A 12,753-nucleotide genomic window follows, 5' to 3' on the forward strand; every position below is an offset into this window, starting at 1 on the left:
ACTTAGATGAGATAACAATATTTTTTTTCTAAAAATATTTGTTTATAAAAGATATATACTTTTACATGTAATGTAATATAATACATTTTAATAAAAATGTTTCTAAGTAAAAGAAATGATACATCTAACTTGCTTCTAAATTTATATAAATCGAATTATCTTTCTATAAATGTCCGCAAACTCTCACCATCCCCAAAATATACGTAGAAATATGTAAACCTAGTCAGAAATAATTTCCGGAAAGTATATTTTAGTTATATTTTTCTTCATCTTAAATTACACATTATAAATATTTCTTGTCCTCAAAGTATATATTAAAAGATTTTATCTCAATTGTCATTAAAATTAAAAAAGTTGCATTTTTTATATAATGTAGGCAAAAGATACTAATTTTTCTAAATTATATTTTTCAAATATATTTCCTAATTGTTTTCGAACTACAAATAGATATACTTTATCTTCCTTAAGGTTACAAGATTACATGTATACAAATTTCTTGCCTCACAAGTTCAAAATATTTTTTATATTTAACGTTTACTATACGAGAACTCATGAATAAAATATATTTTCCTAGGACATGTCCTAGAATTATATTTTAAACATATTATTTAGCAATTAAAGTGAAATGTCCCGAAATAATACGTTCAAATTTTAGATGCAAAAGAAAGCAGATATGAAGTTTCATCCGGTCTCGTATTTCTCAAAACGGGCGACCGATACTGAAAGCCGCTATCACAGTTTCGAATTAGAAACGATCGCAGTTATTTATGCACTTCGTCGATTTCGCATCTACTTGCATGGCATTAAATTTAAGATCGTCACGGATTGCGCGTCATTGAAAATGACTCTAGATAAGAAAGATGTGTGTCCGCGAATAGAAAAATGGGCAGTCGAGCTTATGGAATATGATTATACTCTGGAACACAGAGTCGGTACCAAAATGCAACAAGTAGACGCTCTCAGCCGCGCCACAAACATTCTGATAATTGAGGATAACCCACTCGAGTTGAAGCTAGCGTTAAGTCAAAATCGCGATCCCAAAATTCGAGAACTGCGCGGGAAACTTGAGAAATCTCAAGATAGACAATACGAGATGCGAAATGGACTCGTGTATCGAAAGAGAGATGGCGAGTTACGGTTCTATGTACCGGAAAAGATGGAAGACCAAAATGTATTGCGAAAGTATCATGACAAAATGGGACATTTCGGTCCAGAAAAAACATGCGGTGTGATCGATAAAACCTATTGGTTCCCGCAAATGCGTACTAAGGTTAAGAATCATATTCGAAATTGTTTAAAATGTATTGCGTTTACTCCATCTACAGGCAGGTCTGAAGGTTTTCTGCATAGTATACCTAAAGGTAATATACCGTTTCAGACATTCCACATCGACCATATGGGACCTATAGATCGAAAACACTTAATCAAACAACACATTCTGGTGATCGTCGATGCGTTCACGAAGTACATTAAATTGTATGCTACTAAGACTACAACTTCAAGGGAATCCATCGATTGTCTAAGGCAGCATTTCGCTAACTATAGTCGCCCTCATACTATAGTGAGCGATAGAGGAACCTGTTTCACCTCAAATGAGTTTGAAGAATTTCTCAAGGAAAATAACATTCGATACATGCCGATAGCCACGGAATCTCCGAAAGCGAATGGGCAAATAGAACGCATTAACCGTGTATTAGGTCCGCTCCTAGCCAAAATAGTTGATAATAATGCCGGAAAATATTGGTACAAGGCATTAGTGGAAGCAGAATTCGCGATCAACAACACAATAAATAAATCCACGGGAGATACGCCAAGTCGTTTATTGTTTGGAGTCAATCAGCGAGGCCCGAATATCGATGGAATCAAGGAGTACTTAGAGGAAAAGGCTACACCAGAAACCCGTGATCTCGAAGTGATACGTGAAAGGGCCGCTAAGAATATTTCAAAGAATCAAGAGTACAATCAGCGTTACTTTGACAGGAGCAGAAAAGAGCCGCGCCAGTACAAGGAAGGTGACTACGTAGGGATCCGAAATTTCGATAATACTCCAGGAGCGCCGAAGAAACTCGTCCCCGAATTCAAAGGTCCCTATGAAGTATATAAGGTCCTCAGAAACGATAGATACATAGTTAAAGATGTAGAGAATTCCCAAACATCACGTCGCCCCTACGAAGAAACGTGGGAAACTTGCAACATTAGACCTTGGCATGACGAAATCGCCTGACTATACCTAAAGCGCTAGTCAGAGACTAAAGATTAGTTGATAAGCAATAGTTTAAGATTGTTTTGTACTTATTCATTATACTCTATTACCTTGTTTGTACTACCGTGTCCGAGGCCGGACAAATGATCAGGAAAGGCCGAATTGTGAGATGAACGCGATATAAAAAAAAAACCCAAATCATGCGCCAAGATTATTGTAGGACGCATGACCCAGGTGCGCTACGGAAGGCGAGGGCGCTGGCGAGGTGAGAGGGTAGCGTGGCGTCTGTCCGCACCTTAGAACATATAGATATGGAAGGAGAATGCCTTTGTTCTCGACCAGAAAAAGATGTCCGCAGGAAGTGAGAAAGAAAATCATCGTTGCCTCTCTCTCATGAGTTACTGCTCGAAAGTGCGCACGCGCGGCTTACGTTTGCGCCGGTCCCTTGCCGGTCCGGGTCTGAGAAAAATAAGGTTATATTATTAACCGCATGTTGAAACGTATTCATTTCGTAGATAGATTTTACAGTTTATTTAAAAACGTGCTCATTCGCGAACATACATACAGTGTCAAAATTCAAGCAAGATGGGCTTATATTGTATTTTATGTGGTAAAAAGGACAAATCAGTTTCCTATTTACGGTGAGTAAAAATATATTTAATTTATTGATGTCAGTAATCTCAGCAATGGATATAATTATTGAACTATTTAAACTAATTACTATTGAAACTATTTTTTTCTATATTTTTACTTAAATGTATTTTATTTGTCAACAGATTTCCATCAAATAAGCACATCAGGAAGCAGTGGTTGAAATTCTGTAAGAAAAGTGAGAAAAATTTGTATGTCTCACACAGATTATGTACAGATCACTTCAAACCCGAGGATCTGAGGAAGCATTTAAAATGTGTTGTTGTACACGAAAAAGCTATTCCTTGTATATATACGGTGAAAGGACAATTTCTTACTGTTGAAAATGCCAGTAAGATTAACGATGACAATATCTGTTCTATTATAACAGAACAGATCAGTGACCCCGAGAATCACAACATGAACGGGAGTTATTTGCCTTCGAATAATTGCCTAACTCCCTTCAGACAGAAAGAAGATGTTTGTTGCAGCAGCAAGAAGAAACGCTTAGATTTCGATTCTATTGAATTGGTTTCTAATGATGATACTGAAATAGCCAACTGTGAAATTCCTCCGAATAATTGCCTAACTGAATTGGCTACTGAATTGGTTTCTAATGATGGTATTGATTCAACAATCTCCATTCAAGAATTACCAGTACGTATTACTTCGTTTAAGTATTTGTGTCTTATATAATAATAATATTGTATAATAATAAGTTTTGCATAATCTATCAGGTCTCTGCTCTTACACCAACCATTTGTGATTCTGCTCCACCGATACCAGATCCACGTTATGTTGGTGATATCCAATTATCTCATTTCGCAACACCAAGACGAGCTACGAGAGCCATCAACGTAATGCGACGTACCGTTACGCAACAACGACAGAAAATTAAAACGTTGCAGAAAAAATACAAGGATGTAAGCAACGTATATCTTTACTAAAGGATCTGGTCTTAGATTTGAAGAAAAGAAACTACATTTCTGAAGCTGTTGCTGACAACTTAATGGTACGTTTAAATAGCATTTATCGATCGATGATGGCATCGAACATCGAGTAAAACCAATGTCTTCATCGATGAAGATCGCAAATGAAAGTATTATACATAACTTCGGTTACAATTGTATATAAATATATTCTCTACAATTAGATACTCCCTGCAGGATATAAAAAAATTAAATTTACTAATGAATATTAACCCTCAAGTACACCGTTGATGTCTATTTGCTGTGGAATTCTGTAACTCGTTAACGACAGATATCAATATCTGTCGTTAACGAGTTACAGAATCCCGTAGCTGGCGTGTTTTCGAAAGTAACATTTGTGTGCAGGTAAAGGTACACCGCTTATTTTACTTAATGTAAGTAAAATAAGTGATGTAATTGAGGGTTAAAATTTGTTATGTAATTAATAAATTTTAAAATATGTACATAAGTTTCATAAAGAGGTTGATTGTATTTAGGGTGAAATCCCAGGAATCATGCATGAAGTACTGAAGTGTAGAACAAAAGTGAGGAGTAAATATTCCGCTGAATTACGAGCCTTTGCCTTGACGTTAAATTTTTATTCAACTAAGGCCTATGAATACGTACGAAAAACCTTCAAAAATCTTCTACCAGAATCTTCAACAATTAGCAAGTGGTACAGGTCAATTAATGGACGACCTGGATTCACTGAAGAAGTTTTGCAAGCTTTACTATGTAGAGTTCAGAATAGCGATAAAGCAATAATTTGTAATTTCAATTGTAAGTCATTGATGAAATGAGCATCCGTCAGCAGGTTGATTTTGATGGGAATCAATATTATGGTTTCGAGGATTTTGGTTTTAATAATTGTACAAATTCAGATCAGCCTATACAAGCGACAAGTGCCTTAGTTTTCATGCTTGTGGCCTTAAACGATCATTGGAAGGTCCCTATAGGATACTTTTTGATCCACTCACTAAGTGGAAAAGAAAGAGCGAGCATTCTTACAAACTGTTTAGAATTACTTGCGAAAATTAATGTACACATACATTCATTGACTTTTGATGGAGCCAGCACTAATGTGTCTATGTGTAAGGAGTTAGGGGCAAACTTTGAATTGGAAAAGGATTTCAAGCCTTTTTTTATTAATCCTGCGACAAAAGAAAAAGGGTTATGTTTTTTTTACCCTTGTCATATGATTAAGTTAGTAAGAAATACGTTAGGACACAATTTAAAATTACGAAATAATGAAAAAAAAATATTGTTTGAAGACATAAAGCGTCTGCAAAAATTGCAGGATGAGGAAGGCTTGAAGGCTGGCACAAAGCTAACTAAAAAACATATATATTTTCATAATAACAGAATGAATGTTAAATTAGCGGCTCAAACACTTAGTGAAAGCGTTAGCACTGCTCTAAAATTTGTTGACAAGTGTGTTCCTGGATATTTACAGTCACCCGAAGAAACTGCTAAGTTCTGCTCCATCTTCAATGATGCCTTTGATATTCTCAATGTCAGATCAAAATTTCCAAAACCGAAAAAGTGTAATATGCCTCTTTCTGATAGTACTTTTATTGAATTAAAACAAATGCTGAGAATATAATTGAATATATTAAAAATATTGAAGATTGTGAGCATCGATCTATTTTAAAAAGTAATAGAAAAACTGGTTTTTTAGGTTTGATTATATGTTTACAAAATATATTTGAATTATTTCTACTTTTAAAAGAAAAGGGATTAGAATATTTACTTACTTATAAACTAAATCAAGGCCACTTGGAAACATTTTTTAGTGCAATACGAAGTCGAGGTGGATTCAATAATAATCCATCGGCTAAACACTTTGAATCCAGCTACAAAAGATTATTAGTTAGATATGAGGTGAAAGCTGCTGAAACGGGAAATTGCATGATCAATGATATTCAGATTTTATTTGTATCGTCAAAGAAGGAAGATACACTTTTCATAGAGGAAGAAAATATGCAAATAACATCGAGTGATATAATATTTGATCATGACTACTTATCCACATTATGGAATCTTAGTCCGTACGTTGATGAAGTAGTTAAATACATCAGCGGATTTGTAATTAGGAAACAATTAAAAAATAAAAATATATGCGATGTATGTGCACCATTTTTGACAGCTAGTAGGCAAAATATGCCGAAATGTACATTGATCGAAATAAAATCACGGGGAATGTTAATGTATCCTTCGCATGATGTTGTAATAATAGCTAGAACAGCTGAAACAATTATACGCGCAAATGATTACATTCTTTTCAAACATAAGAATATTAAAGAATTCTTAATATTGAAAACATTTCAGGCAGTTAGTATAAATAATAGAGTATTTAATGATAATATCATGACAGAACATATAAAGAATCAAGGAATTATTGATAATCATAAAACTCAATTAATTAAAAGTATTATTAAAACATATGTAGTTCAGATGTTAATAGAAACGAATATATTCGACACAAATTTTCAAAATTAATTTTATTTGAAAACCAATAAAATTGTAACAAAATGTAATAAAATATTTATACCATATTATATAAAGACTGATCTTCTCAATATTGATTTATTCATTCTTCCATTCCTTTCTTTATATATTTATAAAATACATAGATATATTATACCTTTAAATAAATAAATATTTATTACTTTAATAATTAATTTATACGTAAATAAATAAAATTATTACAAATATATATATATATATATATATATATATATTTATTTATTTATTTATATTAATAAGTAAACATATATTTATTTATGCATCGGTTGTTCAATCCTATTATTAATTATTTTATCTTTTATTCATTCACTTATTTAACTATTTCATTTATTCAAGAATTTTTTATTACAGTCGATTTATTCATTTATTCATTAATCGATTAATTCATTATTTATTTATTCTGACTCGTTTAATCATTTATTCGGTTATTTTTATTCATTTTTTGACTCATGCATTTCATTATTTATTTTATTTATTTGTTCTCTGATCTTTTCATAATTTATTCATTAAAAATAACGAATATATATATATATATACATGATTGATTTGTGGAGGTCTGTATATGTACACACATGATGCTTGTGTGCGTCAGCAAATGACACGCATGCGCACTTTCGAACAGTAACTCATGAGAGAGAGGCAATGATGATTTTCTTTCTCACCATATCTATATGTTCTAAGGTCCGCACACAGTGAGAGCGCGCGCATGAAGGAGCGAGTGACATGGACGGGAGCACATGTGACGAGAAGCACATGTGACGGGGTAGCGTGGCGTCGGTCCGGCCGCACAGTTTAAGTATGCCTTATCAAATAAAATAATGTTCTCATTAAGTCGGAGTACATAACTATTGCCGCACGGCACCTTACAATATTCATATACCTATTTGTTTGATCCTCTCTTATGCAGTATTCATGCCTAGCTGCCGATCAAAAATCAACTATCAGGGGCACGAAGCACTGACCGCGCTCACTACCTTTTGTTTTTGACTGCCCCTGCGTGGTGGCAGTTATGTCGCCTAGTCAGTCGGCCTCATGGCGTAGAGCAAACAAGACTGTTTCTTTGTTAATTAATTAGAAATAAATATGCATATCAAACCAACAAGAAAGTGGGCTCGTGATTTATTGTAAACACAGCCATTTCACCCATACATGGAACATAGTCCTTCGAGCCGGATCGTACCGGATACATTATCGAATAATTTGACGAATATTGGCAAATATTCAGAAATATCAACACAAACGGCATTTTCTTCTTGAGAATCACGGAGCGTGTCTGTGAATATCTGTGGCATAGGCGTTACAGCAGAAGTATTATCCACAGCAGCAGACCGAGTAGCAAGGCTACGTAACACAAGCATTGTGAATCAGCACAAGTATCGATGATTCTCGACGGCATAACGACGATCGTCGACGGCCATTTTTTCCTTGCGGACATATTGGTGAGTCGCATCATATTTTCGTCCTTGACGACGATACGACGGCCATCTTTTCTTTCTTGTGGACATTCTGGTGAGTCACGTCATATTCTCGTCTTTATTACATCTCAAAAAAAAACTATTGTTTCGTTGTAATGGCGGAAGCCGAATTAAAGAAGGCTAGAATAAAACGCGGGGCGATTAAGAGTGCTCTCACGCGAGCTCGCACATTTCTCAATTCTGACGATGCAATCACCGCTATCTTATCACAAATACATCAACGTAAACAAAAGATAGAAGCAACATGGGATGAGCTCGATAAAGTCCAAACAACGATAGATCTCGCGACAGATGAGGAGGTCATGCACGAAGAAAGAAAACTTTTCGAGGATGCATATTTTGATATTATTTCGCGATTTGACGAACTTATATTATCTCGCACGCCCGCCGAAGTTGTCGCGCCGACACGAGAAGATGAGCGAGCGCATCGACATGAAGTTAATAATAATTTGCGATTGCCGAAAATTGAATTGCCGACTTTTTCAGGAGGATATGAAGAATGGTATCCATTCCACGATACTTTCCAGTCACTCATACATGATGTGGAAGCCATTCCAAGCATTCAAAAATTCCATTATTTGAGATCATCGCTCCGAGGTGAGGCCGCCGATGTTATACAATCTCTAGAGGTTTCTGCGGACAATTACTTAGAAGCATGGCAGATGCTGCGCCAAAGATATGACAATAAATGACTAATTGTTCAAAAACATATAAAGGCGATGTTTGAGTTGCCCACAGTGTCAAAGGAAAATCATTCATCTCTACGATCTCTCATCGACGGTACTCTAAAACATAAACGTGCCCTGCGAGCTCTCGGCCGTTCCACAGGCGAATGGGATGATCTTCTTGTGTATTTGATCACGAGTAAACTCGATGTAGTTACTAATCGAGAATGGGAAAACAGTTTGAAGGAACCGAACATTCCGACACTTCAGGAGTTAATAGACTTTTTGGAACATAGGTGCCATACGCTAGAAATAATTCAAAGAAAGGCGCTACCGTCAAGCACGTCAGTCATTGCAAGCAAACAACGCCAAGTGAGATCAGTTTCTGCAAACGCTGCGGTCCAAGGCAAAAAATGTCCTATTTGTAAAGGTGAGCATTTTGTATTCATGTGTGACACGTTATTAAAAATGAGCGTTCAGGACAGATCAAAGGCTGTTAGAGACAGCAAATTATGTTTGAATTGTTTGAGATCCACATCGCATCAGGCTAAAAATTGTTCTTCGCGTGGATGTAAAACTTGTGGTAAGCGGCATAACACGTTGCTACATTTCGCATCATCTGAGGATCAAGGCGAATTGCAAAAGGAGTCCAAGCAAGGAGAAGCAATAGCTCAATTTTCAATAGTCACGAGTGCAATTCGTCCTGAGGACCACAATGGTCAAGTATGGCTATCGACTGCGATCATTCAGGTGTTAGACGTAGACGGGAATGCTCATTCATGCCGTGCCCTTCTTGATCCTGGTTCCCAATCCAATTTGATAACGGAAACATTGGCGAAGAAATTGAGATTACCGTGCCACACTGTAAACATTCCTATTGTGGGAGTAAATCAAGCAATGAGTCTCGCCCGAAATATCACAAAGGTCACGATTAATTCAAGACATTATTCATTTCGCAGGGAAGCGGATTGCCTCATATTGAAGCGTATCACAGACAGGCTTCCATCGGTATTATGCAACAAATTAAGCTTAGATATTCCGCAAAATCTAAGGTTAGCGGATCCCAAATTCCATATTTCAGATGACATTGACATGCTTATTGGAGCTACAATGTTCTGGGAAAGTTTGTGTGTCGGACAAATTAAGGCCACATCTGAGCGTCCAGTTCTCCAAAAAACGCTTTTCGGTTAGGTGGCTCAAGTGAATCCACGAGACAGAAGCGAATGCCGACACATTGCAACCTCATTACAAACCAACAACTTGACGCAAGCCTCACAAGATTCTGGGAGCAGGAACAATGTCCTAAACGAATTACTCTTACAGCTGAAGAGAAACTCTGTGAACAGCACTTTGTGGAAACACATCGTCGTGACGACGAAGGACGATTCATCGTGCAACTTCCGTTTAGAAGGGATATAATCGAGCAACTTGGTGAATCTAAAGATATAGCATTGCGTCGATTTTACGCGTTGGAACGGAAGCTGAATAAAAATCCAACGTTACGAAATCAATACACTGAATTTCTCGACGAATACCAACGATTGGGACATATGGAGTCGGTTGAAAAGCATGACTCATCGACAACAGGTTATTACTTACCGCATCATTCTGTCATTAAAGAAGCGAGTTCAATTACTAAATTGCGTGTCGTTTTTGATGCATCTTGCAAAACCACAACTGGAATTTCGCTCAATGATGCACTCATGGTAGGGCCAACTTTGCAGCAAGATCTCTTAGACATAATTTTCCGATTTCGTTGTTGGCAATACGTTGTGACGGCCGATATAGAGAAGATGTATAGGCAAGTTCGTGTTGAGCAATCTCAAACTCGATATCAGCGTATTCTTTGGAGAACAAATCCAGAGGAAGAAATAAGGGCATTTGAGCTCAAAACGGTCACATATGGCACCGCATCGGCATCGTTCTTATCGATACGAGCATTGCAAGAATTAGCACACATAGAGAGATTAAATTTCCCATTGGGAGCTGCAGCAGTATTGTCAGACTTTTATGTTGACGATCTGTTAACTGGTGCAAACGATTTAGACTTAGCACTCAAGATCCGTGATGAAGTGATGGCTATACTAGCCAAGGGCGGATTCCAATTGAGAAAATGGGCATCGAATTGTCAGGAATTGCTTCAGAATATTCCGGATTCAGCATCAGAGCAATCAGTCTTAACCTTAAGCAAGAGTGAGCATCTATCAACTCTGGGATTACAGTGGCATTCGGTCAACGACACCTTGCAATACCAAGTGAAGCAATCAACACCTTACAACACAGTAACGAAAAGGACTATTCTATCGAGTGTTGCTCGAATTTTTGATCCCCTTGGATTGCTCGGACCAGTCATCATAGTCGCAAAAATTTTAATACAGAAGCTTTGGTTACTCAAACTTGATTGGGACGAAACAGTACCTGTGGAAATTGAGACAAGATGGCGCAATTACGAGGCTCAATTGGCTCTTTTAATCACGCTAAGAATACCTAGAAAGGTCATAATGCAGTCATCGCCTCACACTGTCGAAATGCATGGATTCTGTGATGCTAGTATGGATGCTTACGGAGCCGTAGTATACATTAGAACAACAGGTTCCGATGGTCATAAAGAAGTACGTCTACTCTGTGTAAAATCACGTGTTGCCCCAGCTAAGGCAGTCACTCTTCCAAGATTGGAGCTTTGTGCGGCGCACTTGCTTGCCCAACTAACTCACAGAATTTTACAGATTCTTAGCATTAAATTTGACAACATTTATTATTGGACAGATTCCATGATCACACTGGGATGGATACAAGCAGACGCAAAACGTTGGAACTTTTGTGGCAAATCGTGTCGGACAAGTCCAAGAACTAACAGATGCATCATCGTGGAGGCATGTAAATTCTAAGGAGAATCCTGCTGACGCAATATCTCGAGGAATCTCACCTTCTCAATTGATCCAATTAGATCTCTGGTGGAATGGGCCGCAGTGGCTCAAATGTGGAATTGCAGACTGGAAAGCGGAATCAGCTCTCGTGTCTATACCGGAAAATCTTCCAGAAGCTCGCAAGGGTACTTTAATTGCAATAAACAGGTCGCAGGAGTGGAGCATTTTTTACACTATGTCCAGTGCAACTCACTTAATCCGATCTATGGCATATGCTTTACGTTTCATAGAGAACGCCAGAAGGGTTAAGCAAGAACGACAGATTGGTCCTCTCACCGCTCAAGAATTATGTCGAGCGACCACACAACTGTCGAAAATCGTTCAAAAATCCGCATTCTCACTCAAAATAAGGGCATTACAGAAGGGCGATTCAGTGCCCCGCAACAGCAAGCTTATTGGTTTATCGCCATTTTTGGATAATGATGGTATTATTCGAGTTGGAGGCAGATTATCACACTCTAAATTACCATATTCAACAAAGTATCCTATTGTGTTGCCTTCGAAACATAATTTTACAAAAATGTTAATAGCAAGTGAGCATCAAAGATTGCTTCATACAGGACCACAGTCAACGTTAGCTTCTTTGCGACAACGGTTTTGGCCAATAGCTGGAAGGAGTGCTGTAAGACAAGTTATACGAGATTGTGTAAGATGCTTCCGCACAGCGCCAATTCCTAAATCAGCAATCATGGGAAACCTTCCATTACCGAGAGTATCTCCCTCAAGACCATTCCTGCATTGCGGAATTGATTATTGCGGACCGTTCATGGTGCGAGATACAAGAAAACGTAATTCGAAGCACTCAGATCGGTTGATAACCTTCTGTATAACTGAAAATATTAAAAAATAATTATTTGCATATGTATATATATATCAGATAGGTAGAAAAGCTCTGCAGCTGAAATTGTTACCAACTAATTTGGTTTCCGTATGATTGCCATTACAAAGTCATACTTATAACTCAGAAAGCAACATACACCAAGTCTTCTAGCTACGCTGTGATATATAATAGACAATAGACATCCTTTGTAATGTTCTGAAGTCTATATCATCAAATTTTATTAGAAAAAAATTATATTGAACATTTATAAGATATAAAACGCATAGTTTGCACGATGCATAATAAAGTTATAAATTTGTAGGGATTTGTAGGGACGATTGTCTCCTACTCCGCCTCTGTTACACACACACGTACATATTTACTCACGTATATTATATAAATTCTAATCCCGGCATGCACGCATCCGACATCCGCTTTCACTTTTGTAAAAGTTTACAACCCTTGCATGTTACGCAGCCTTCCATCGATCCCTTACATCGCCGATTAACATATGGCAAACACACGGCTTTTCTTACACA

General features: G+C 37.1%; 3 protein-coding genes across 3 annotated transcripts; all 3 read left to right on the plus strand.

The window, feature by feature from the left end:
* The first annotated feature begins 7,897 nt into the window (after positions 1–7,897).
* LOC145962285 (uncharacterized) lies at positions 7,898–8,494 on the plus strand. Its single transcript, XM_083083283.1, has one exon. It carries the CDS (start codon positions 7,898–7,900, stop codon positions 8,492–8,494), a length of 597 nt encoding a protein of 198 aa, XP_082939409.1.
* Positions 8,495–8,521: 27 nt separating this feature from the next.
* Positions 8,522–9,658, plus strand: LOC145962343 (uncharacterized). The gene has a single exon (XM_083083421.1). The coding sequence runs from the start codon at positions 8,522–8,524 to the stop codon at positions 9,656–9,658; it is 1,137 nt and encodes a 378-aa protein (XP_082939547.1).
* LOC145959850 (uncharacterized) lies at positions 9,508–11,720 on the plus strand. Its single transcript, XM_083079045.1, has 2 exons — positions 9,508–9,519; positions 9,659–11,720. Exon 2 carries the CDS (start codon positions 9,691–9,693, stop codon positions 11,353–11,355), a length of 1,665 nt encoding a protein of 554 aa, XP_082935171.1. The 5' UTR covers positions 9,508–9,519; positions 9,659–9,690; the 3' UTR covers positions 11,356–11,720.
* The last annotated feature ends 1,033 nt before the right edge of the window (positions 11,721–12,753 follow it).

Source organism: Camponotus vicinus, unplaced genomic scaffold, assembly GCF_025532165.1.
Source record: "Camponotus vicinus isolate PSW18456_S1 unplaced genomic scaffold, iyCamVici1.0 SCAF_1, whole genome shotgun sequence".
Lineage (NCBI taxonomy): Eukaryota > Metazoa > Arthropoda > Insecta > Hymenoptera > Formicidae > Camponotus > Camponotus vicinus.